Genomic DNA, 26958 nt, shown 5'->3' with positions numbered 1-26958 from the left:
ATTATAATTATTACTACTATTATTATTATTATTATTATTATTTTATGTGCTTTCATTACATTCTTTTCTGGCTATACTGTATGGGACATTTGTGCTTACATGGGGGTTTCACACTACACTGACACCTCACATTTGGACTTGCTACACTACCCTGGTTAACAAATATATATTATTCACTACTTATTTCTAGAAAAATATACTTTTAGTGATGTTTTCACAAATGAAAATGGATAGCCTGCATTGGGGCTCAAACTGTGAATGACTGTATACTAAGTAAAAGCTCTAACCACTATGCTATTTTACTTTGACTATTTTGGTTGTATAGCTATATTTAGCTCCTTTGAATGTTTAAGCTATGCTATCCATAGCTGCACAATACACACACGCTTAAACATTATTGGGGATGGAAAAAAAATAAATGTGCAAAATTACTCTTATAAACTTAGAAAGCTGCTAGAATACATCAATTTGTGTTAGCATACAGTTTTTGAAGGATATAAGTTATGTAACTGAAATGTATGTCACTATTTAGTGACTTCAATCCTTTGATCATCCCAATGATTTGCCAGACAAGAGGAAATTTTATGAGTGAAAGGCCAAAAATATAAGGGAAAACTCTGGACATTCTGTGAAAATCTGGGCAGTTGAGAGCTATGTTGTGGGCGACTGTGCTTCCATATTTTGTCCGTGGACAGTATTATCTTGTGATAACAGTGTCCACAGATACTATTAGTTGTTTTAGAATTGCCGTATGGCAATTCTAGAGTGCAGGGGGCATGTGTACTGTGCAAGCAATGCTCTGACATGCCCCCCGCACATGTACATGGCTCATGTCCATATAGAGAATACAGCAGTGTGCTTTCATTAATATGCAAGGCACTCTGCTGTTCTACATGGGCATGATCCACTCCATGCCAGAATAGTACTATTCCTGTATGGAGTTTAATGAATCCAGGGGTAGGTTTATAAAAGCCCCGGTGGTCATTAGTCTAGTATATACCTTTGACCCTATTAACCTATGAAACTAAATAGCTTTATGATTCTTTCAATTGACAGCAACAGGCTGAAAGTTTTGAACCTTAGAAACATGAAAAAAAAAACAGATACAGTGTCTGTCCACCTCAGTTAGTTACAGAACTAAGAAGCTTTCAGCAATAAAATTATCCCCATTTTAAATTGCTGGCACTGTATATTGTAACATGTCTTTACAATTTAAATTTCTAAACAGAACATTTATTGTAATGGTTATTCTATTAGTGAGTTCATATCATTATTTGAATATCATGGTACTGTTGACAGATTTCACAGAATAATCTTTCATATGGGAAAAACAAATGTAGCTTCTAGCCACAGCATTCACGTGAAACAGATGCCGTACATATGTGTTACATTATATCTGTGCCTGAATGGTCACATTTTACCTTACAGTACACTTCTAGAAATAAAATATAATATTATAATGATATTATAAAGGCTACTAAAACAAAGACAATGATATTATAATGCTTACTTCTCCCCAAGCAGAGCTTGCAATTCTGAAATTATCATTCGTTAAAGTAAGCAAGGTTTGAAAGTTTTCATCTGTGTAAGCATATCGATTCCCAAGCACAACTGAGCAGATAATATTGGAGATGGCCTGCATTACAAAGATAGTTGGATCAATGGGCATCTCTAAAAAAAAAAAAAGAGGATCATTGTTATCAGTCATCTCTTTCTTTTGCAAGTTTTAGATATGAAAAAAGTATGGACTATATTTTGACAGTACCATTTCGATTTTAATTGTAAATAGTTTTACTTATTATTGATCTACTAATTTTTCAGACAATATAGTAGTACTGATTTCAAGAATTTCTTCAAGTGGAAAACACTTTCTCTATGGCTATTTATTTATTGTTTTCAAACACGGCTATATCATATTACATGATGAAAAGAGCGAACACTCTTTCATCGAACCAATAATATCGAAATAACAAAAAAGGCGAACACACGGAACAGCGAATTTGTTCCTGCTCCACAAAAAAATGTTTAAACACAAAATGAATTGGAGGGCTCCACCTCCCACACCCCCAAATTGGGGGGCTGTACCCCCCACACACACCTTGCTTAAATATACCAACTCCGAGATCACACCATAGTGGAGGAAATGGCAAAGTCCTGAAGATGGCCCACTGATTTTTTTCCCCTGGGGAAAAAAATCGATGTTCCATGACTTCGCTTTTTTCTCCTTCTGACAATATCAGATCGATGAAAGAGCGTTCTCTATTTTCATCGTCCGATAATGTGATATAGATCCATTTTCAACTGCACATTTGCATGGAGTCTACATACTGTTTACTGTTTGGGTCAGTAAAATGGAAATCCTCCAAGTTACCTGTAGACACTTGTGTGTGAGCATGCGTACAAGCATGTGTGTGTGTGAGTGTGTGTGTGTGGGTGTGTGTGTGTATGTGAGCATGCATTCTTTTTTTTTTTTTTATTCCCCTCACAGAAATGGTCTGACAGCTCTTCTACCTGCAAAAATACTATGCGAGCTGGAGCTGAGCATCCATGGGCTTGGTTTGAAACTCATGGCCCTTTCATTCCTGCCTAGGATTCACAAGCAGCTCATCCACATCATGTTGGGACTCAGGAAGTAAGGAATGGAGCAACTTGCTGGCCCTGCATGATGGCATAGCCTTGCTCCCAGGCAGAGCACTCCACTCTCCTGCAGAAACTTTTTTGACCTCTGCTATCTGCTTAACTCTGTGGGGGTAACATGTTTCTGCATGTTGAATTACCTACAAATTGCCATACAATTGTACTTGGCAACTCAAAATCACTAGTCCTGCCAGAAATCATACATAGCGAGCCAGAACTGCCACTCCCCTGTCCACTCAGAATGGGCAGGCAAGCAAAAGCCACTCACCCCTTTCTTCTCAAGCCAAGTCCTACAGGTACCCAAGCTGCTAATCAAACTCAGGTCACCTGTGACACAGTTAAGGTTTTATCTGTCTTTGCCATGGAGCTGGTCCAAAGGATGTGTGTCTTTTCCAAGATTTGTTGACTACTAAGTGACAGGATAGATTCCAGCTTCTATGTGAGCTCCCACAGGATAAAATTGGTACTTTCTTGATGAAAAGTCTTTACTACATGAGACTGAACAATATCTGAAATAAAATCAGTAAACTGTCTTTGTTTTTCTGATCTTAATAGTATGTGAAATTTGGTAAAACTGCATTTCCATTCTGCTGAATTCAGCAAAATGTAATTCATTTAAGCTGGTCACTAAGGAAATGTATGATCTGGAAGGATGAAAGCTTAGTGACACATCATCATACGTTTCTTGTGCATAAGGTGTATCTGGACCAATAAAATTTGGCACATATTTCAGAAATTAACAACAAATGTGAAACAAGTACATTTTTGCATCAATTTATGACAGATAATCTTATATTACTAACTATGTACTAAAGGCTAGTTACTGTTTAACTGCAAAGAAAGTATGTATTTAATTATTTTTATAGTTTCCATTAACTACATCATCCTTATTCAGGGTTGTGGTGGAAGTGTAGGCTATACAGCACTCAATGAGCATCAGACATCAACCCTAGATAGGATACCTGTCCAGTACTGGGTGCTCTCTCTCTCTCTCTCTCTCTCTCTCTCACACACACACACACACACACACACACACACACACACACACACACACACACACACACATGCTTACATCACATGCATACCTGTGGATGGCTCAGGGGTACACCTATTCAAATATCTGCATACCTTTGGAATATGACAGAACACTAAAATACCATTAAAAAAATAAATGAAGTCTGATATAAGATGGTAGAAAAGTAAGAAGTTCCCGATAACTGCACCTAAAAGAAATTTTGTTCTGACTGGAATGCTTCTTTCTGCACAAAAATAAGTGGTCCTGGTGATGAATTTTTAACAAATTATAAGTGAAGAATACCTTTGTGAGAATTTGCTTTCAACTTTGTAACTCGTGGTATTTCCTAAATAAATCTGACACTAGTTTTATCTGTTTATGTATTTATTTATTTACCATTTGCTGAGTGGGGTAGAGTACTGAAATAGGTGGAGCATTTTCACATTGATCCCAGAAATAATGAGTACAAAGTAATATAGACAAACCCCGGGATTCATGAACCTTGCGCCAGGCGCACGCATAGCGTAGGCGTTACAACACCAAATATGGCCGCCGAGCGATTCAGGTACGATCCAATTCCACGTGCACTACCGGCGTGCGCCGGATCTGCGCCTCCCCCGGCGTAGGTATGCTAAACACCCCATGTGCGGTGTTGCACCATGCAAATGAAGGCATATAGCGATCCACGAAGTGGCGCAGGCGTAGCATAAGGCCACGGCAATGTAAACCAAAAAAAAACGGTTTACATTTTCCCAAACATAACATAGGAGTAACGGAAGGCTGTCAGCCTCAGGTATCACACTGTTACCATATGCCAATGGCAAAATACACAGAGAATGTCAAAAGAAAACATGCACAACATGTAAATAATAACATAAATGGTATGTCCACATAAACTCACAGCAGAACCCCAGGACATGTTTGCGGAAGGTGCAAAACAATGAAATAATATGACAATGTTATAAAACAGCAGCATAATACACATCAGCTTCACAGCCATAATACACCATGGTATGCATGGAAAGCCACAACCACGGTGCAAGGGTTGCCAAGGACTCGCGGCAGTGTTCGGCGTGGTAACTATGAATTAGTAGTCAATGCCATGCAAATGAGGCAGATAATACTGAATCGCAAAACCCCCGCTGGCATAAGGCTGTACCAAATGGCACAGCGGTAATACACTGAGGAGTGGCTCTGAGGGAATACATGTCACCTGCAGAGGGGTGTGCCACTGTAGGAGGAAGCACATTGGAGCTCAGCAAACCTGGGCTGTACATTGCACATCACAGCTGCAGGACCGGCGTGTGGGGAAATAGTTGAGCTGAGAGCACACAATGTGTGCAGAGGTGCATGTGCACGAGGATGACTACGTTCCCTTAACCCAGTCATGTGACGCTCGCCCCGCAAATAACATCGGAAACAGGAAGGTGATGTTGAGAATATGAGGAAATGCGGAAGAAGTGTAATTGGAGTAATAATGAGCAATCAACACTAATCAACCCACGAAGGCCAATCGGCGGCAGCTGACAACTCTGCATGCAGAAACCTGCAAAACGGGATAGGGGAGGCATATGAATGCAAAGAAAGTAGGGGAGGTAGCAGATTGCAAAGAGTGAAGACCTGACACAGCAGAGCCAAGCAGACAGGCAGCACAACGGCGGCAGCACACAAAACGCACGATATGCCATGTCCCAGAAACTATACATGACAGGGCTCTGCAGGATGCATGCCAGGAAATAGTAGGTGCAACGTGCAGAAATAGTAAGGGAAGGTCGAAAGGTAATCCATTGCAGGCAAGAGTAATGCAACACCAAAGGCAACAGCGTTGCAGTGCCAACGGTAAAACACGGAAGATAATCCCCAGATACGGCCGTACAGACACACCCTATGACATCACCGGGTGTACAGCACAATAGTATAAAGTGTGAATGCACACAACACACAGCCGTGTATTCCCAAACGCCGCACCATAGGTGTAAACACACGGGGAACTTTTAAAATATACATGTTGGGTGCTGCCGTGGCCGTGATCCATCAGCATGTGTTAGAGACAGACGGTGTTGTGGAGGAGGGTGCCGACAACTACCGTAGGCCTCAGAGGAGAAGGAGAGTGTTCAGACCAAGGGTAACCTACCAGGGGCTACAAGACCTGGAGATAGTAGAGCGTTACAGGGTGGATAGGGACACGTTACAGCAAATAGTGGAGCTGTGCCGGCCACGCCTGAGAACAAGAAACAACAGAGGGGAGCCCATCCCAGTGGACACAAAGGTATGTGTAAGCTTGTGAATACTGGCCACAGGTACCTTTCAAAGGCCAACTGGGGATATAATGGGCATCTCATGGGCATCAGCATCCAGGGTACTACACCAGTTTCTGGATGCCATGTTACCACATGCCAATGAGCATATATACTTCCCCAGATCACAGGAGGAGTTGGCTACCAATATGCGCCACTTCCACCGTGTGGCACAATACCCGGAGGTACTGGGTGCGATAGACTGTACGCACATACAAATCAAGTCACCATCTGGGGAGCAGGGTAGACGCTACATAAACTGCAAGGATTCCCCTCCATCAATTGCCAGGTCATGTGCAATGCGCAGGGCATTATCATGGATGTGTGTGCTGGCAGCCCTGGAAGCTACCACGACTCCCATATCTGGCATGCCTCACAGCTGTACCAGGTATTCGCCAGGGGGGACATCCCACAAGGCCACCTTGTGGGGGATGCTGGCTATGCACTGGAGCCGTGGATGATGACTCCCATCAGAAATGCACACACACACATGCAAGAACGCCATAATGAGGCACACGCACAAACCAGAATAATCATAGAGCGTGTGTTTGGGATGCTGAAATCACGGTTCCGGTGCTTGGATACATCCGGTGGAGCCCTGCAGTACTCTCCAGGCACATGTGCCCACATATTCATAGTATGTGCCATGCTACATAATATGATCCTGCGGAAGCAGCTGCTGCAAGGACATAATGGTGAAGGGCCACAAAGCCCACCACAACTGCCAAGGCCAGTCCAGGCACAGAGGGTTCAGGACCATGAACACACTGTGCCAGCCCCAGTAGGCAGACAGAGGCGTACCCAATATGCCTATGCCCTGGCAAAGAGGGAACATATAGCACATACTCTGACAGCATAGGCCCCATGGACTGACACCTCCCTACCTGCACACACAGTGAAATGGATGGCACACAAACATGACCACCCGTAAAGTGTACTGTATGGGTGGCCCCATGTGTGACTCCAACATAGGCAGCCCCCAAACACTGTACACCCAACAGCCAGTGGAGCATGGAACGCCAACACCTGAACAGTACGCGGGTCCTACAGCAGACGGCATTGCTGTATGCTGCCACGTTCGCCGCAAGGTGTATACATATAAACATATATATATGTGCATATACATATATGTAGATAGATATAATTACATATATAGAAATATATGTACACATATACATATAAGTACTACAGTTAAGACGGGGAATCAGAGGGATGTAAGGTGACTGAGATGTAACACGCGATATCTGTACATAGTATACATAGTGAAACGACAACCTGAGCATCCAGGAGGTTTAACAGAAGAGGATACAGCCAACCATGGAACAGGCAACATACCGAAATGCATAACCGTGAGTTGGAATGATTGCCAGACCACAGTACTGTAACAGTACATGCGCGGGTAATAGTATGATGATATGAGGGGGGAGGTAGACACCGCCGCCGGTGTCACGGCCCACGCAGGTACTGTGTGCAACCGTCCCTGTGAGTGCCGTAGTATGTGTATGTGTGCGGTGAGGGTGCCGTGTGTGTTGCTGTGCGAGTGTGTGTGTGTCTCCGTAATATGTGTATGTTGGTGCCATGTTAGAGGCAGAGTGGAATAATATGTGTAGGCATATGGTACACTAGCCACAGGCATATGTACACCAGTAGTCCCAAAGTAGTAGTGAGAGCCCCACCCTGGCTAGGCGTGTGGCGACGTAGAACGATACAAAGTGACAATGTCCCAGATTGTAGCACAGGAATATACCCCACAGGAAATGGAAAGGACGTATGTACTACTCATGCCCGTATGTATGACACCGATATGCTAATTGCAAAACGATACGTTGGCAAAGTCACACAGCAATAGGTATGTACCGCGGAAATACGTATGTGCTACCCCAGTACTGACCGTGGCCACGTATCGGCCCGTAAACACCGCTGTGTGTTCTACAAGTGTCAAACAAGCAATCCCCACCTGAATAGGTGGCAACCACTGGCAAACAGGCCATCCCAAGAACAGGACCACAATGACTGTAAATATCTGGGACAGAATGACAAGGGATAGTCGCACGCACAAACAACCGCTGATATACCACAGATGTGACGGAGGAATACATGCATGAAGCACACACGCAGGTGATACCAACACCACATGACAACAACACAGCCTACACTCCCATACCAACAGACAATTAACTGTCAACTCTCCAGGCAGGGATGGAGCACACAGACAACCATATCGTGTATGTAGAGATGCAAGGCCCACAACCCGTATCCGTCACCTACAACCTCCGATATCCCCCATCGTACATATTAAAGGGATACAAACCGTAATAGCAGCACAAACATACAGGCAGTCAATGACATCTGCATAACCGCAACATCTCGCATGGGAAACACAATCAAAGGCAGATGCATACTTGCATGCATTGTTTAAAGGAATACAACAGCCATGTTACACATCCGAATGCAAAACGCCATCAACAGACATCGTCAGGACAGGGACACCCACATGTCGAACCAAATACTATACCCAACACACACAATCCACGGCTAACACCACTGCGAAATGTACCTGTCGCCACACATAGCGGCTGCAGTTACACATAACATAACACAATACAGACCATCTCCACGAAGGTAGGGCAAATAGCCAACTCCCAGGTGAGGAATCCAACCATACCCCAGTTACGACACGTAATGTCCGAATGGAGTAGATGCACAGGTGATATGCACACAATTACTCACTGAGGAACAGCAATTGGTGGGATGAACCCACATGTTGCAGGTATCGACGGATATAAGGATGACTCCCAGGATATTCAAACCATATGCTCATACTGAACCAGCAGTGTACAACCGAAAGAGAAATAAAAAGGAAAACCGACACACGGAATGAAACACGGAACAAAACACTGACAATGTATGTAGAACACACGATATGTACGGGTGTGTAACACATGATGTGTATGACGAAGCTGTACTGTATGGGAATGGTGTTTGTAAGTAATGACACTTGTCCATAATGCAGAGAGTGGTGAAAGGTGGTTATGTAGTGCTATCCTGCTGAGCATACCAACGACTGTGGGCACCGTGTGCACAGCAGTGGAACATCATGTACACAGCCGAGACACCACAAGGGCAGCCACAGGGGGGCATTAGAGAGAACAATGCCAGACCACACGCCGATGCTGGCAGTGGATGTCCAACAAGGAAGTGCCATAGCAGGGGATAGGACATGTATGTATACTGTCACAGCACACATGTGTATGGGCATATACGGTCGATGTCATATGTAATGTGCGGCCGACATGCATGTATGCCTTGCAGTAGGGGATACTATGTCAACTATGTGTAATGTAAAGCTGTCAGGGTGGATATGACAGACATTATACACAGTATCACAGGCATATCATGCATAACGGAGGTATCGCCTATTGGTATGTACAATAACAGGATACATATGGCCTGTAGGTATGGGACAGAGTAGTAGCATCATAGCCATCCGAAATGGAAGGTACACCAAGTAGCAATGCCCAAAGGATCTGTAGCAGGTGCACCGTGGGCAACAATGAAGTCTGGCAGGTCCATGTGTAAACACATGTGCAGTGTACACAGTAGTGTCACCTCCCCATGGTAGTGTCCTGTGAACAGCAGAGGCGGGTGTCAACTGCATGTCTACACAGTACTGCTGCTGTGGTGGTACCATGAATACGTGTCACTCAAACAGCAAGGGAGGTATCACATAAACAGTGCCACTGTGTGTCCCTGTGGGATGTGCACAGGACCTATGTTCCGCAGCATGGTGTGTGTTGTGTCTGCGGAAGTAACACAGAAGCCCAGCCCATGCAGTGTGGCATGTGTGCACATATCCATGAGCAGTCCGTTCACACTGCCCACCGCAATTGTCATGTATGAGGAGTATATGCATCAGTAATGCGGAGGACATGGTCCATGTCAGAGCAGAAGACACCCCTGTGTATGTGGTATGCAGATGTGTACAGATGTGTTTTCCATCTGTCAGCCGCATATGTAAACCATCCGAGCCTGGTACACATCGTGGCATGACAATGCTGTGCCATGTAAAGTTGTAGCCGTTGTGGAAGGTACACCATAAATGTGGTATTGTACCCTTGACCGTGTGTAGATGTGTTTATGCCACAGGTACAATGGCTACCTATGTACCAGCATCACACACAGTACAGATAGGTGTGGCCCTGCAGAAGTGTATCCATGCCACAGTGGAATACGGTAACCACAGGACCGTGTGGGGCATATGTGTGTACAGCAACCATGTACAATGTGATATGTATGTATGGGGCCAGTATCCATGTGATAGTCAGTGGGTGAATGTTGCTATGCAAAGGTGATGTGCATGCACCATGTGTCATGCATCCTGATGCCATGACACCCACATGATGTATCCGCCACACTGACACCCGTATGGTCGGTATCGGTATGAGCTGGTGGAGCAATAATGGTGCCAGGTATGTAGGTGTGGGATATCTAGGCATGGACAGTACTCTGTGACAGTATGTTGTGTATGTAAGCAAATAGTGAACATGAGGGGCCCCATGACTGAGGACTGTGTAATGCCATATGTACCTGACATGTAGTAGGTACTATGATATGCTTGCACCACTGTGTGTCCTGTCCATGAGTCATATAGCCTAACATCCTGAGACACAGGGTATGATGTGCAGGTGGATATGAACGTTGCCAATACCAGAACGTGGAATGGTGCTGAAGGGCAATGTGAGGACAACGTCTGATGTGTTGGCCTCTGTACCACCCCAACCACCCATACAATGGTATGACAGGTGGCCAGCATGTGTATGTGGCGTGCTGTGGCACACACAAGCCCAACAAGGGTGCCAGGAAAGGCATGGAAGCCATCAATGTGTGCGTGAAGCACGTTTGTGAGGATGTGCCCCAGTGCCATTCAGAACGGTCCAGTCATGGGTGTATGACTGCAGTCCCACATGTGCAACGCAGTGCCACCCATGGGTAGTGCGAGAGATGTGGCTGCGCGGCGGTCAAGGTACACAATGTCCGACAACAGGCTAGCAGTGAATATAGTGGGCTGGTGCGGAGACACATACCAAACAGGTTGGTGGGACATAACAGCTAGGGACATCGGAAGGTGACATCAGGCCAGTGTCCCAGGACATAACGTGTGCATGTCAGTGCCATGTATGTGTCCACAGGGACACTACGATGTCCATGTATGGATTGCGACCCTGTAGTGAGTGAGAGTGTGTATTGTTGGTAAGTACACCATCGCCTGGCACGTTGCCAACATTATCTCGGTCTGCAATGCCTGGGTGACTATTGTATGTGACATTGAATGTGGATGTAGCCAAACAACACAGACGTACCACCACACTGCCTGAGGCCCCACACTGTAATGTGCGGCAGTCATGTTTAGGTAGCTAGCCTTGGAGCATGTGATGGACCTCGAGGACCCACCATGGCTGACAAGTGATGCACCCCACACATGTGAATATACACCACTGTGCAATAGCCTGCACATGTGCTCGTACATCAGATGTGCATGGAACATGACCACCACCGTGGCGTCTGTGAAAAGGTCAGTACCGCCATGTCTCTGTGTGGAATAGCATGGTCCCTACCATCGTGTACATGCTACGGAAGCACACTGTGGTATGTGTCAGCATATGTATGTACACTGTCCATCTGCCGGGGTGTCATGCCATTAACAACTGCTGTCAGCAGACGTCAGTAGTACTGGCTGTAGTACACATGTTCCGTGTATGCTGCGATGGGTGTGTTTCCAGGGTGTGGCTAGCAGGGCCGTGAAGCATATGTGTTCATCCACCAAAGGGGGGATAACCCCAGGTGCAACACACCAGACACATGGAGGTATTGTGCATGCTGAGGGTAGTGTAGGTATGGTATGTGTTGTGTAATGTGTCGCCAGCTGGGTGGAGTGCACGCCTCAAGCATGTGTAGGTACATGGATGTCTATGCTAGGGAAGTGTGGGTTGCTGTCAGCACATGGCAGTATCAGCTGTCTGAGGCCCAATGTACAGTATAACAACACAGACAGCATGTAACCTGCGGTGTACAATGTCAACTCTGTTGTGTGTTACAATGTGTCTAGCGGTCACAAACACGGGTATCTGCACATTGAGCACCTATAATGCATTGTGTTCAGCAACTCTCCAGGATGTGTGCAAAACACTGTGTGATGTGGGATCCCCTCACCTGTGGGTGTTGCAGTCCAGGTATGTGCCTGGGAGGTACGATCCATGTACAATCCGTACTCGCAGGCATGCTGTGCAGAGCATGGAGGCAGGTCCCAGTCACTGCAGATAAATGTGAGTGGTGCAATAGTGTGTGTGCCTTGCTTGTGTGCAGCACAGTGGAAGATGCAAGCATTGTCCCACATGACCCCATGCCGTGCCTGCCTGTTACAGCCCTGCCGGAGACAGTTATGTGACACCACCACAGAGGCAGTATAGCATGTGAAGATGTACATGTGTGCTCCACACCCCAGGCAGATGGCTGCAGGTCATGTGTGCCACAGCAGTGTGGTTGACCAGGACTGTCATAGCGGTCAGATACCACATGCCTGTATAATTACAGTATGAGCATAGGCAACAGTTGCAGTGGCACAGTAGGTCAATGTACAGTGTCCCTGTGTTCAGACCACTGCCTACTGTACACTTGGCTAGACACACACCCAGAGGGTGATGACACCGGTGAGCCATCACATGTCCCAGTACACGTAGCCTGTGTAATGCCATCACAGGGCGGTCACAATAACACGTTGTATGAGAGATATATTGTACCAGGTGATGTGTCATGTGTGCATATGTTGAGTTGCACAGCTGTTCACACGTCCGCAACATATCAGTGCATGATGCCTAGTGTAACATGATGTGTGGAACTGCACTGTGATCCACAACAGGGTCATCCGAGACAGGTGTGTTGTGAATGGTGTAACCCATGGTTCCGGGATATACACCGGTGCTGTCGGCTGCCATGCTGGGGCCACCAGTGGTGCCTACAGTGGTCATACAGACATACTGCACACATTGTTCTGGCAGGAATGTCCATTGTTGTAGATGATGTGTTACTACGTGAAGGTAGGTGTGTGTTGTGAATGTTACCCATCCAGATGTGACCATCAGGTGCAGTTATGGTTGTCGACAGCATCACACCCATCCACAGCTGTCAGCACCCTGTCCCCAGAATGGGTATCAGCCGCCTCGTACTGTGTGACTAATGTGCAGATGGCGGAACACCTACTACTGGCTGGCTAACAGTGTCATCTAGGAAGGCTATGTGATGGCTGGAATACGCCGTTCTAATGTATAATGATGGTATCCCAATGAAGTACATGGAATCACATATAGTAAGCCATGGCTGGCATGTAAACCATGTACAACAATGACTGTGTGACAGACACAAACAATGTGGAGCCATGTTGAACATGCACCCGTGAGAACACCAAATGAGGTATGTTGCACGTATCGATGTACAACTGTCAGCTATGGGCACAGCATGGATGCAGACGCACATCCCCCACAGGCAGTACCGCTCCATGTTGGTAGGGGGGCATTGCACGAGTACATGTGACAGTTGCTGTACCGCCACATGTACTGCATATCCGTCATATAGGGGTAGCAGTGGTACGTGACTGTCGGACATGCCTGTACATACAACCATGTCCCACAGGATATGTGTTACGTGTGTACAACACCTGTTGTACCCTCATCAAGCTGTGAAGTGTATGGCTGCCAGTGTACCTGTGTGACATGTTGTGCAATGGGTGCAAAGGTACGCAGTAGCGCATTGCATGCCCACATGTCCCACACAGGTGCATAGCCTGAACATACAATACAAATAGGGTGTTGGATAATAGCAACCCACAAGAGGTGATGGGTACGGGTGGCAACCCACTACCACCTGTCCGGGTAAGGTGTGCATGTCCATGACACATTAGCACCTGAGATGTTAGCAGTACAGCTGTACAGAGCGGCATGCATATTCAATCACTAATACCCTTGCGTGTTCCACCACTGGCCTGTTGACAGACAGACACCAACACAATGTGCAGCATTGACATGTGCACAGCACATCACCGCTGGCTACAGTAGAACAGGGTTACCGTGTAGACACATGCACAGAACATCTGCGCCAGCCACAGTCAAACACGGTATGTGTTGAACCCCACCGTCATTGTAGCTCATGCCACAGACAGATGTTCATGCATCTGTGTATGTACAGCTGGGAATGTCCCTGGCCTAGCAGTATAGCTGTGTCAGTGTTGCGAACAACATACTGAATGGGCTGGGTGTGTGAGGTGTGCGTCATACGTGTATGGTCCGATGGATGATACCATCAGTGCCCCCGCTATGTGAACATCCCTGTCCCCATAAATGGATACCTATGCTGTGCCCAACACCACGGTCCCTGTGGGAAGGATGGTGCTGTGTGGTGCACCCGCCGACATGGCGGTGGCAGCAGGCACTGGATGTAGACATATGTGGTACCCATGTCAGGCCAGGGTACCATCCATGTGCACGGGATATCATTGTGCGGGCACATACAGCACTGTGTTGAACAATATCACAGCACATAGCACTTGTCAGGGGTAATGTGTATGCATGGATGTGCGATACCAGCATGCACCATACACACCCCCACCAAGCAGCATGCTGCCTAACTTGTAGAAGGCCATTGTCCACACCATGATGATAGACATGCGTAATGTCCATATACACATAGCAACGACATATGGAATGGACAGCCACCCTCCCAATACCAGTATCCCCAGGTGGGACACATCCCTGTGCCATGTATGTGACATACCCTGCCATACCATGCAGCCCTTTCCAGCAAGGCTGCACGTGCCATCACAGTCATACATGGTGCGATGGCCAAATGGCACTTGCACTATCAACTGTCCAGAGCAGTAATGTGGCACTGATGAACCTTGTGGTGTCACAGGTGCTTTGTGTTGGCGTGTACAACGTGCGCGCGCACATGCTATGTATGACCATCCCTGCTAATGTCATATGATTACACAATGTCCCATGTGTATCACATGTGCAATACAGGTGAGCTGTGGCAGGTTGTCCAACACCTGTACAGTGCTGTGTAGATGTACATGGCACAACACATGCATGTACAGGTGTCCACGTGTATGTGTGCAGTGCCACCGCTGACGTCCATAATGGCTGCGTCTGTGATGCCTAGTGACATATACACAGCATCCAGGTGAACAGTAGAACTGTGCGCACATCAGGACACGTGCCAACTAGTATGAACACAGGTGCAGGCAGGTACACATGTCCACAGCAGGTTACCATCAACATGGTGTGTGTAGAGTGTGATGAGTTGACACACAGATATGATATGATACCCGCTGCCTAACGGTGTGACAGCAACATGTCAGCTGTGTCAGTGCCATGATGCATCGCAGAGATTACTGTGCAGATGTCGTACATGTCATAGCAATGTATGTCCAGCGGTATGCCAGTACATCAGTGTAAATGTGACCTGTCACCATCATTATGTCTTACAGATAATGCCTCGTTCACGGCTGCCAGCCTTCAGCCGCCAGGAGGATGACGTAATCATACCATTGCTCTATGACAACTATGACCTGCTATTCAGCCATGTTCCACAGCAAGCGCAGCAGCGGGATGACCTGTGGCAGGATATGCGCAGGAGGGTGAACGACGTGGGTGGCAACAACCGCACATACCAGCAGATACGCCGACACTGCATGGACCTAATATGGCACGCGAAACAGCGTGCCACCACAATCGCCAGAGAACAAGGTGGAACAGGTAGTGGGCCACCAACCCAGCTCCCACTCACACACAAGGAGGAGCTCCTGGCCAGTCTGGGGACACCCAGGGAACATCATGCAGAAACACTAGCTGCCATCGTGGAGGTGGGTGTCTCCCAACCAACGAGCCTGGAGCTGCCTGGTAAGTCAGTCTTGCATATGTGTATGATATCTGCCATAGGTGTGGGTGTCACAGTACACCACGTAATGTACAAACACATGCCAGGTATATGGGCACACAAGCCACATACTACAGTATGCTACGTTGTGTTTGCAGACGTGTGCATACCACATGCTATCACACAGGTACATGATGTGACATGCACAGTGCTTACTGTGGCTACAGTCATGGATAATGTTTATACTGTTATGTCACCCCTATACAGGTACCTCTGGTGTGTTGCACAGCCATGGGTCCATCGCAGGTGAGACTGTTGTTAGTAACAGGCATGTTACAGTGTATAGATATTTGCCATGTGGCCAGGTATAACATGCACACCTGGGTTCTGCTCCAGTCACGGTATACAGGTTGCACCACCAGACACACACGCCACCCATGTACAGTAGATACAACCGTTAGTATGCACCGGCATGAAACCACAGTACCTGTCAGTGTGATATATGCAGTCAGCTATGCATACAATGGTGGAGGTGTTCTACAATGGATGCATATGTAGTATGCATTGGAACACCATTTGTGGTACGCACACAGTACCACATAGTGAGCTGTGATCTGGCCAGCACACAGGTGTTACCAATGTGACATATGCCCCTGCATTGTGTGCACACATTGTGACATGGCACATGACATGTCCCACGCCCGTGGTGTTCTGTCTGCAATATTGTCACACCATGACATGACCTACGCCCGACATAGCAAACATCCACACTGTTGTCTGCATAGCCCTCTGGATTGTGACACCTCCGACTTGTATGGGTGTATGTCACATGGGCCACCACAGGGATGGGTACACGATGCCCATCACACACAATTGTCCATGACCCAGTCAAACATGGCCATGGGTGATAGCCACAGGCATGTTGCCACACAGTACGTCTGGAGTGGATAGACACCGTAGCACATTGTCCACACATAGTGCGATCATAGCTGTAGTGGACCACCTGTACATTTGATGTAGTACACCAGACAACTGGAATGCCTGTCTGCAACCACTGGAGGTGCCACCAATGTCTACCATATACGTGCTGTGGAACAGCATGACTGTGTTGCAGACATGGCAATGCAATGCCTCCATGTTATGCATCGCACAGAAACATACCTGTGTCCTGCTGCCTTGCAGTGGCACGGTGTCTGTACTCCCCACTGTATAGCTATGTACACGGCTCACACCAACCACACCTGCACAGACATCTTTGTTACACATGCATTCTATCGGTAGCCTGTACACATAACACTGCACTGTGACGCCCAGTATGATGCGGTGCATGTGGTGGGACACCATTGTCACATGTCCACATGTTATCGCACATGTCGGCGGAGTACATGTCAAAGTGATGCTAGCCATGTGTACTGTTAACCTGCCTGTGGCCACACGGTGTATCACGGTGATGCATGCAAACTACCATGAATGTGTGTACTGCATGCCTACTGAAATGACACCTGCTTGATGTAGTGTGCACCCCAGGGCAGTATGCATACTACCACTATTAATGTCTGGCCTGCATTCTCTGAGCTGTGGTGTGGGAATGCTGCATGCCATCTGCAATATCACATGCATGATGTGTCTGCGTGTGTGTGTCTGCGTGTGTGTGTCTGCGTGTGTGTCTGCGTGTGTGTGTCTGTGTGTGTGTGTGTGTGTGTGTCTGCGTGCGTGTGTGTGTGTGTGTGTGTGTGTGTGTGTGTGTGTGTGTGTGTGTGTGTGTGTGTGTCTGCGTGTGTGTCTGCATGTGTGTAATGTATCTTACAGTATGTCTTTGTATTCACAGGTGGTGTAGGTGCGTTCCCCTCCTGCGGTCCATCTGATGCTAATGTCCCCACAGATACTAGCGGTGATGAACATATGCATGAGGTACAGGCAGGGTTGTCAGGGGCAGAAGCTGTGCCATTGGTTACCATCCCACCTATGTCCCCCTCATCCCCGCACACGGTTCTGATGCCGACACATACCACATCACCGTTGCCCATGGAGGAAGGACAGTCAGCATCTGTTGGCATTGAGCAGGAATGTGTGATGGCTACAGAAGGTGCGCGTACACACCATGTTGCCAGTGTAATGACTGGTGATGTGCCACACAGGCATGTGGCTGGTGCTGCTCGTAGGAGGACCTCTGGCAGACATGCACCTGCTGTACAGGGTGCAGCAGCTGGTATCACCAGACGCATGTTCCAGACTGTAATGGCGGCACAGGCACGTGCTGAACGGCAGAACCAAGAAGGGCAGAGGCTGCAGAGGGCCGCAATCCGTTCCCTAAATGAGAACATCCAGTCATTGGCGAATGCTCAACAGCAGATTGCTAATGTACTGGATAGGCGATTAGGTGAGATGGTTGGAATCCTCGACCGAGGCATGTCAATCCACGAGCGTGAGCTGTCTGTGCTGGAACACCTGGTAGGGGTGAGGCATAGGACACGTGGCCATAGGCCAGCAACACCACCTAATGTAGGTCGACGTGTGCGTGCCACCTCTCATGCCCACTCACACAGTGCCGGTAGCAGCAGCAGTGCAGCTGGTGCTACACCGACCACACCAGGACACAGCAGGCCACGTGGACATGGCCCTGGCCGGTCCCAGTGTGGACATGGTTCCAGCAGGCATGTGTCATCAGAGAGAGGCCACTCCATACTTCCACCCGGTAGTGCCTGTGCGACCCCAGGCAGGCACGGGTCACGTGGCTGCAGACGGACACAGTGAGCCGTACAACCTGCACTGTACAGTCTGGGGCTGCCAAGTATACCCCGTGTAGGCATCACGTATGGCTGAACTGTTTACACACATACCCACACACGGCAGACACAACTGTAGGGCTCCACCACATCCACATGCATTCTGCACAGTCATGCCCAGTAAGTGCACTGGCCCTTACACACACACATGATGTCATCCATTGGTACAGCCTATGCCCCTGGCACACATATCACCCTGTGCATATGATGAAGCCTCTGCCCCATCACTTTCATCCACACCATCGGTGCACAGTTATGCAAATATATTCTGATGCACAGGGTGGACAAGATAGTGAGAGGTGTATGTGATACCTGTGTGCGCATAGCGTGTGATGTGTATGTTGCAGTGGTTGTGTATGACAAGTGACAGGTGCGTATGTGACGTGGGTTGTGTACTGTCATCATGCAGCAGACATACCATGTAGTGCAAGTGCAGCATGCATTGAGCTGTGTACACGGTATGTGTGACGGTTACATGTGTAGCACCATGTTGGTTCTGTTAACCTGTATGCCTCATATGGTGTACTCGCATGTGCCTACTGGGAGCACTATCAGTCCCCCACGTGTAGCTGTGGGTTACCCACAGGCACATCTGGCAATATCAGCATACCACATGTACCCGTAACCTGCCTGGACACCTACATAGGTACATAGGTGCATAGGTACATACTAGGCTATGTGCCCTACGGCATGTGTAAGCCTAGCCAGAGTGTGTGTGGCTTTCACCACCCCTTAGGATGAGGATACTATATCCATTGGTCTGCTGTCCCTCTGTCCAGCAGTGACACAGAGATGATTCCTGGGTCATACCTACGATCTCCCATCCACACGTCAGGATTACTCTTGGACAGAGTCAGTGAGGGGCTCTGCTTCACAAGGGCTGGGAATCTGTTCCATGGTGTAGGGAGTCTCTGGGCGATGAACCTGTCCCTCCAGCACGTCCTATTTATATCCGTGTTGAGGTTTGTGTCTGTTGCTCTCGTGCCCGTGGTTGTTTGGATCCTAGGAGGTGGAGCATGTCCATGAAACCCAGGTTGGACATGGCCGTGTATGTCAGGCACAGATCACCTCGGAGCAGATGGTATGAGAAGGTATAGAGCCGGAGTTCCCTCAGTCGGGCAGCATGTGACATATGTTTCAGCACCTTTATCCCTGTGTTGGGGAATGTTTGGGGTCCTTCCGACTGCTGCAGGTGTCGGGTTAGGTACATTCCAAATGGGGCGTTGTACCCAATCATTGGTCTGATGCGTGAAGAGTACAGGGGTACAATGACCTCCCCTGATCTGGATGTGAATCCCTTCATGACCAGGTGGGCACTGTGGAATGTCTTCCCAACCCCATTGGCAATGTGAGTGTCAAGAGAGGTTACCAACAAGTTGGGTCCCCAGGTCCCTGATCACGTCTACCATGTTTAATGGATTACCACCTACATGGTAATTCGGGGTTAACTTGTCTTTCCCAAAGGGTAGGTCTATACCTTCCCTGGCATGTAGCTTCAGGCCATGGCTCTGGCACCAGTTATCCATTTCTATGAGACCTCAGGTGGATGTCTGTGTCTGATGGGGTGTTAATTATGGTGGCCGGTTTGCAGTCATCTGCATACCTTGTCTGCCACAATCCCCCTATGTTTGCATGCACGTTGGAAAGTTGAATGCTGAACAGGAGGGGGCCCAGGACTGAGCCCTGTGGGCCACCACTCGGGACCGGCTTGGAGTCTGACATGGCACCAGGAACACTAACCCTGTGGGTTCTGACCTTGATCCAGTTGGCAACCCATCGTGTGACATATGGCTCTACATCTACGCTGGTGAGCCTTTCTATGATGCCCGCGTGGAGTTTGGTTCGAACGCTGTCGCCAGGTCACGGTAGTCTGTGCGAACCGACGTACCCCCATCAATGGCCTTAGTGACTCTTCCGAACAGGTCGACCAGGTTCAGGAGGCAGGATCTGCCCTTGACTAAGCCGATGTGGGTATGTTCCAGTATTTGTCGTTCCCCAATGTTTTCATTTATGGGCTCCATTATGGTCCCCTCCATAGCTTTGCAGACAAGGCTCATCAAGCTTATAGGGCAGTGATGTCCAGAGTCCGTAGGAGCACCGCCTTGGTGGAGTGGGACCACAGTTGCCATATGCCATCCATCGGCACGTAATGAGCCTGTAGTAAGGCTAAGATTAAACAGCAGCCTTATATGCGGGTTGAGGCCCTCATTGAGGTTGTGTAGCACACAGCCGGGGACACCGTCTGGTCCCATTGATGCTGCGTTCTCTGCTTTACAAATAGCAGCTCTCACCTGGGCATTCGAGATGTTTGGGAGGCTAGACTCTGGTGGGATAGATACCTCCCCTCTTGGGGGGGGAGGGGGGTAGATGTATGCACGGAACCTGTCTGCCAGTTTGTTGGCAATGTCTGTGGGTTCAGTGATCATTGTACCATTCTGGACTAATTCCGAGCATAACTGTGAGCTTCCACCCATGTTCCTACCATAGCTAAGGAAGGCCTTATGGTTGTCTTATGTGTACTTTGCAAGTCCTGTCCCACAGGTGGCCTTGGATGATTGTATGAGTGATCGTATGTTACCGCCAGTATTAATCAGTGATGCCTTCCCTGGTAGTGATATTGCTCTGTCATGTAGTAGCTTTCACCTCTTGTTGTACAGTTTGTTTATGGCTGGGGTCCACCAGACCATGTGCCTGCCTTTGGTGGACAAGGCCCTGATGTTATTAAGGATTGCTTGATCCAGACATTCCTGGGGGTGCTCGTAGAAGGCATTTGTAAGGGTTTCAGCAGTGTGGCCTGTGTTTACTACTGGCATGGAGGCCTTGTAGGGTACCACACCAGTCGTATGACATGTGGGGTTCGCTGTGGAGAGGTCTTCACTGTGGTCTCCCTTGCCGGTGTTGGGGGCGGGATGCGGATCTCCAGTGAGATCACTATATGGTCTGACCTCACCATTGAGGGATGTACATCCTGTGTGGAGCATGTCGTCCCCATGTGTGATGATCAGGACCAGTATAGTTCCTCCCCTTGTGGGTATGGTGCATAGTTGTTCCACAGCATTCGGGTGTATGAACACCTGGAACCTTTGGTGTAGGGTGTTGTGTCCTGGGTAATGTTCCCGGTCTATGTATGGGTGGTTGATGTCACCCAATATGATGGTGTTGTGAGAGCATTCATACTCCCCAGTGTCTTCAGGAAGGCTGTGCGGGTATCCTGGGTTTGGGAGGGTGGTCTGTAGCATGCAACAAACTGTAGGGCAGTCCTACCCATGGTTAATTGCACCTGGATGGTCCCCGCTGCTACGTGCGTTTCTGCCAACCTGGAGGTGTGGGTATTCTTCATGGAAATGGAGACTCCCCCTCCTTCTGTGGTTCGGTCCGGGTTAGGGTCCTGAACGCGTGATATGAGGTATGACCTGATAGTGCTAGGGTGCTCTCAGGAGCCTTGAACCAGGTTTCAGTCACAGCACTGACATCGATGTCCTCCATACTGAGGAGGGCTTTTGAGGGCATGCAGCTTGAGCGTAGACTACTGGCACTGAGCAGTATTACCCTTAGTTTTTTCCAGGTTTGTAGTCTAGGGCGGTAGGTTTATCATTTCTGCCTTGCCTGCAGTGGGCACTGTGGGGGTGGCAGGAGCCTTTGCCAAACTCTTGAAGACCAGGGGCGACAGGTGCAAGCCATCCCTTGCAAAGGAGCGTGGCGTGTCAAGCATGTCATCCCAGGCAAGAGGACATTGGATCCCCTCAGACTGACACCGGTAATCAGGCCAATTATCAAGGGTGATCATTCTGACCCAGTATTGTGGCATCATTCTTGATGAGGGTGGGATACTGCTCAGGGTCAGGGTCATGCTGGCCTGGGCTACACAATCTGAGAGCCCCTCTATGTCTCCTTTCATGTATCCCAGGGTGGTATGTCTCCGGTTGTTGACACCAGCATGGACAATGACCGCGTCATACTTGTGCATGCTGCGGAGTGACCTGAGTGCGTGTGTTATGTGGCGGATTCCAGCACCCGACAGGCAGCCTACTGTGATCATTCCCTTGTTCAGTCTGGTGGGTGAGACGTCGGTGTGTCTGACTATGGCGTCACCTATTACAAGTGTGTCTGGCATTGTGTGTGGACTTAAGGGCTGTGACTGTTTAGCACACTGATGTTGAGAACTATGTGTTGCTTGTCCTATGTCTTGTGGAGGCAGTTGCTTGGGTGTCTGCTTCGGAGGCCTCGTTAGGTTCGTTACATGTTTTAACAGTGCCTCCGAGTATGTCTTTGTGTGTTCATGTGTTTGTTTAGCATTTGTGATAGTTCCATGTGACACTGGGTTTGTGGTGTGCGTGGTGTCCTTCCCCTCCCGTTTGGTCTTGCCGGTCGTGGTTTGAGAAAGCTCAGCCTCCTGTCTGGCTATATAGTTTCATCTCTCACATGTATTATGTTTAGTGAGGGAGGTGCGGCTTGTCCGTGTCCATGAGGCACCTGTAACATTGCCTCAGGATGCCCAGATTCACCATCTGAACAGGAGAGGTCACTAGCAATTGACCCTTCGACATGCCAGAGAACGTGAATGCGTTTGCTGTGTAACTGGGTCAGAAGGGACCTATAGGGAAGTGGGTACTCAAGGGGATTCTAGGCTAGTGTAGTACTCCGTCTAGTATACATGTACTTTACCTATGTAGGAATACTGTGGGAGCAGGTACTGAGCTTTTGTGATAGAGAACAGACAGTTTAGATTGCAAGTAGAGAAGTTCTACATGTAAACCTGCGGAGCACTGAGCCAGATATAGTGTAACGTTGTTTACACGGTACATGACACACATGTCCACACATATACTGCACCTGACGCCTGTGGTCAGTGCCACAGGCTACGGTGGACAGAGACATCACATACATGGCATGACACAGTACAGGTATGGTGACATTCTGCAGGTGTCGTACACAGCGTGCTGGCGACTGACCGCAGGTGTCACCTGTCAGCTCTGGTGCACGCTGTGCAGCAGTAGGACACTGTACCAGTACAGGAATATGTCCGCAATTGCGGGATGTACACCACTATGGCGCACACCCCATTGTGTGCAGATGGGGACACCTGCCTGTGTGGTCAGCACCCTCACAATACAATGCACCCACACGCCATGTCACAGGGGGTGGACTTGCACAGGTGGCCAGTATGGCTCACAACTATGGCATTGACAGGGTTGTACAATGCAGCACCTGTACGGGATGGTCACCCTGTGTGGTTAGTGTCCATTCACAACACTATATCTGCATACACCCTCACAACAGGCAGCAGACATACACACATGTTGACACACTGACATGGTGGTGACCAAACATGTCTACACGGAGGGACGACGTGTTGCATGTACTGCACCATCCGCATCCATGCACCCCACACTGAGGTATGTACAGATCTCTACCATGGTGTACAGTGATGTGTGGCACATGGCACATAGTCCCCCCGATCTGTGGCATACATGGGCACACATTCCTGCACACATGTCGGTGCTGGGAATGCCACACCCGCTATATGGGATATGTGCAGGCGTGCAGCGGTATGTAGTGCATCATGCATACCAACACTGTATCCGGCAGCTGTGCCAATATATGCACTTGGGAGGTGGTAGGGGTTACAGTGGCCATGTGACATATGGTCGATGTCACCTGACCGATGGGTATGCATTATGGCAGCACTGTCATGTAACAGCGACATAGCAGACTGTATGCACATGGCAGGGTAGGATGGTGTGTGACACACCTGTGACCACCACCTGCACACATGCATGTGGACAGGTGTTTAAACACATGATGTACACACATACTGCCATGCATGCTGTTACTATGCCACCATATGACGGCCCCCATGATGGGTATGCATGTGGTAGGGGGTTGCAACTGTGTTATGGACATCGGACACATGGCTGCACCATGCACAGTACACGTGTCACATGTATCCCCTGTTGCCATGTGTGTATGCATTGCTACGTTGTGACATGTGTGTCGACATACATGGAACATGGACTGTGGTATGGTATCACAGCTGTCACAGGCAAACTTTACAAGGGTATGTGTCCCAGTCAACACCGCTACACCCTGTAGGGGGAGCATACCACAGACATGTGTCCACCTTCCATTCGTGTGTGTATTACCGCGTACGCCAGTGTTATGCATGTGGTACATCACAGGCTTCGTGTGTGTCCTGTGTGCAGTCCATGCACACAGCCAGACAATCACATATATGACATATCCGGACTTTGTTTCACTGTGGTACAGCTGCAGTCATGTGTCATATCTGTGTCAGGCCCGTGGTATGTGTGGAGCACGCCTGTCCATGTATACCGATATGGGCGGACTACATCACACCTGTGGGATCATTGATAGTACATGTGTACTCTGCCTGACAGGCGTACACCACCATATAGACCTGTGGACATATGTCACATGCTGTTGCTGGACCGTGAGGCATACTGCTGCACCGATGACATGGTGCTGGCATGGCAGCTACAGTGTTCACTGCAGTGTGTACATGTTCAGCCTGCACCCATGATGCCTGTGATGTCATCTGTGTGTGTACGTGTAACTGCATGTGTGTCCACCCTGTGCGTGTGTACGGGTTTACCTGGCCGTGACTTGCAGTGTGTACACTCCGTATGCATGCCAGACGGCGTGTAGCACATACTAAGTGTGTGAGCATGCCCGGGTTGCTGTTGTGTAGGTGGACACATACGACGGTCCACACTCTGCCCTTCCATGATTCCACCCCATGTGTATGCATGTCTGCACTCTGCAGATTCTAAGTGTGTGAGCATGCCCAGTAAGCAGCTGTGTAGATGGACACACAGTACAGTGCACACCGCGCCAGTCTGTGATGATACCCCGTGTGCATGTATGTTTCCCCTTTGCAACCGCCACGTGTGTGAGCATGCCCGGGTTGCTGTTGTGTAGGTGGACACACACGACGGTCCACACTCTGCCCTTCCATGATTCCACCCCATGTGTATGCATGTCTGCACTCTGCAGATTCTAAGTGTGTGAGCATGCCCAGTAAGCAGCTGTGTAGATGGACACACAGTACAGTGCACACCGTACCCATCTGTGAAGATACCCCGTGTGCATGTATGTTTCCCCTTTGCAACCGCCACGTGTGTGAGCATGCCCGGGTTGCTGTTGTGTAGGTGGACACACGACGGTCCACACTCTGCCCTTCCATGATTCCACCCCATGTGTATGCATGTCTGCACTCTGCAGATTCTAAGTGTGTGAGCATGCCCAGTAAGCAGCTGTGTAGATGGACACACAGTACAGTGCACACCGCGCCCATCTGTGATGATACCCTGTGTGCATGTATGTTTCCCCTTTGCAACCGCCACGTGTGTGAGCATGCCCGGGTTGCTGTTGTGTAGGTGGACACACACGACGGTCCACACTCTGCCCTTCCATGATTCCACCCCATGTGTATGCATGTCTGCACTCTGCAGATTCTAAGTGTGTGAGCATGCCCAGTAAGCAGCTGTGTAGATGGACACACAGTACAGTGCACACCGTGCCCATCTGTGATGATACCCCATGTGCATGTATGTTTCCCCTTTGCAACTGCCACGTGTGTGAGCATGCCCGGGTTGCTGTTGTGTAGGTGGACACACACGACGGTCCACACTCTGCCCTTCCATGATTCCACCCCATGTGCATGCATGTCTGCAGATTCTAAGTGTGTGAGCATGCCCAGTAAGCAGCTGTGTAGATGGACACACAGTACAGTGCACACCGCGCCCATCTGTGATGATACCCCGTGTGCATGTATGTTTCCCCTTCGCGACCACTAGGTGTGAGGGCATGCCCAGTATGCCATTCGGGGGTACACAGTACAGTCGGCACCAATGTCTGCTACTAGGCGTGTAGCCATGGCCAATGACATCCTGCATAGCCATGGTGGCCGTCCAGGTGAGTCATATGTGGTTGATATGCCACAATGGCTGCCTACATCATGCACGCCGGTTGCCCTCTCATAGGGTATACTGTCTGTGGTGCATCCCGTATCCATGTCATGACGTTGTGCTCCGTAGTTAGTTGGTATTCCCGAGTGCAGCACTACCGTGTTACTGTACGCCCACCTTGGGATGGTAACATGCTGTGTGACTGTGCACTCTGTCTTCATTCCCTATCGGCTGCCTTGCCTCTGCAGATGATATCACCCACCTAGGGGTATGCCTCCTGACAGTGCTGTGCTCAGTAATCTCAGTAGCGCGTTCTGTAGATGCATCATGCTGTAGTGTGTTCATGTTGGTAGGCGTAGGTTCAACTC

General features: G+C 48.7%; 1 protein-coding gene across 1 annotated transcript in view; it reads right to left on the bottom strand.

The window, feature by feature from the left end:
• LOC122793465 (cytochrome P450 2C15-like) overlaps positions 1 to 26958 on the bottom strand; it is a 792888-nt gene that overhangs the window by 498444 nt on the left and 267486 nt on the right. Inside the window, exon 4 of the mRNA XM_044061543.1 lies at positions 1511 to 1671. Within this exon, the coding sequence (XP_043917478.1) occupies positions 1511 to 1671 (161 nt within the window). The remainder of the gene's footprint in view (positions 1 to 1510; positions 1672 to 26958) is intronic.

This window comes from Protopterus annectens, chromosome 1.part0, assembly GCF_019279795.1.
Source record: "Protopterus annectens isolate FY-2018-M chromosome 1.part0, PAN1.0, whole genome shotgun sequence".
NCBI classification, from domain to species: Eukaryota; Metazoa; Chordata; order Ceratodontiformes; family Protopteridae; genus Protopterus; species Protopterus annectens.
The sequence above is the reverse complement of the archived record's forward strand: the minus strand, read 5'-3'. Positions and strand labels throughout refer to the sequence as shown.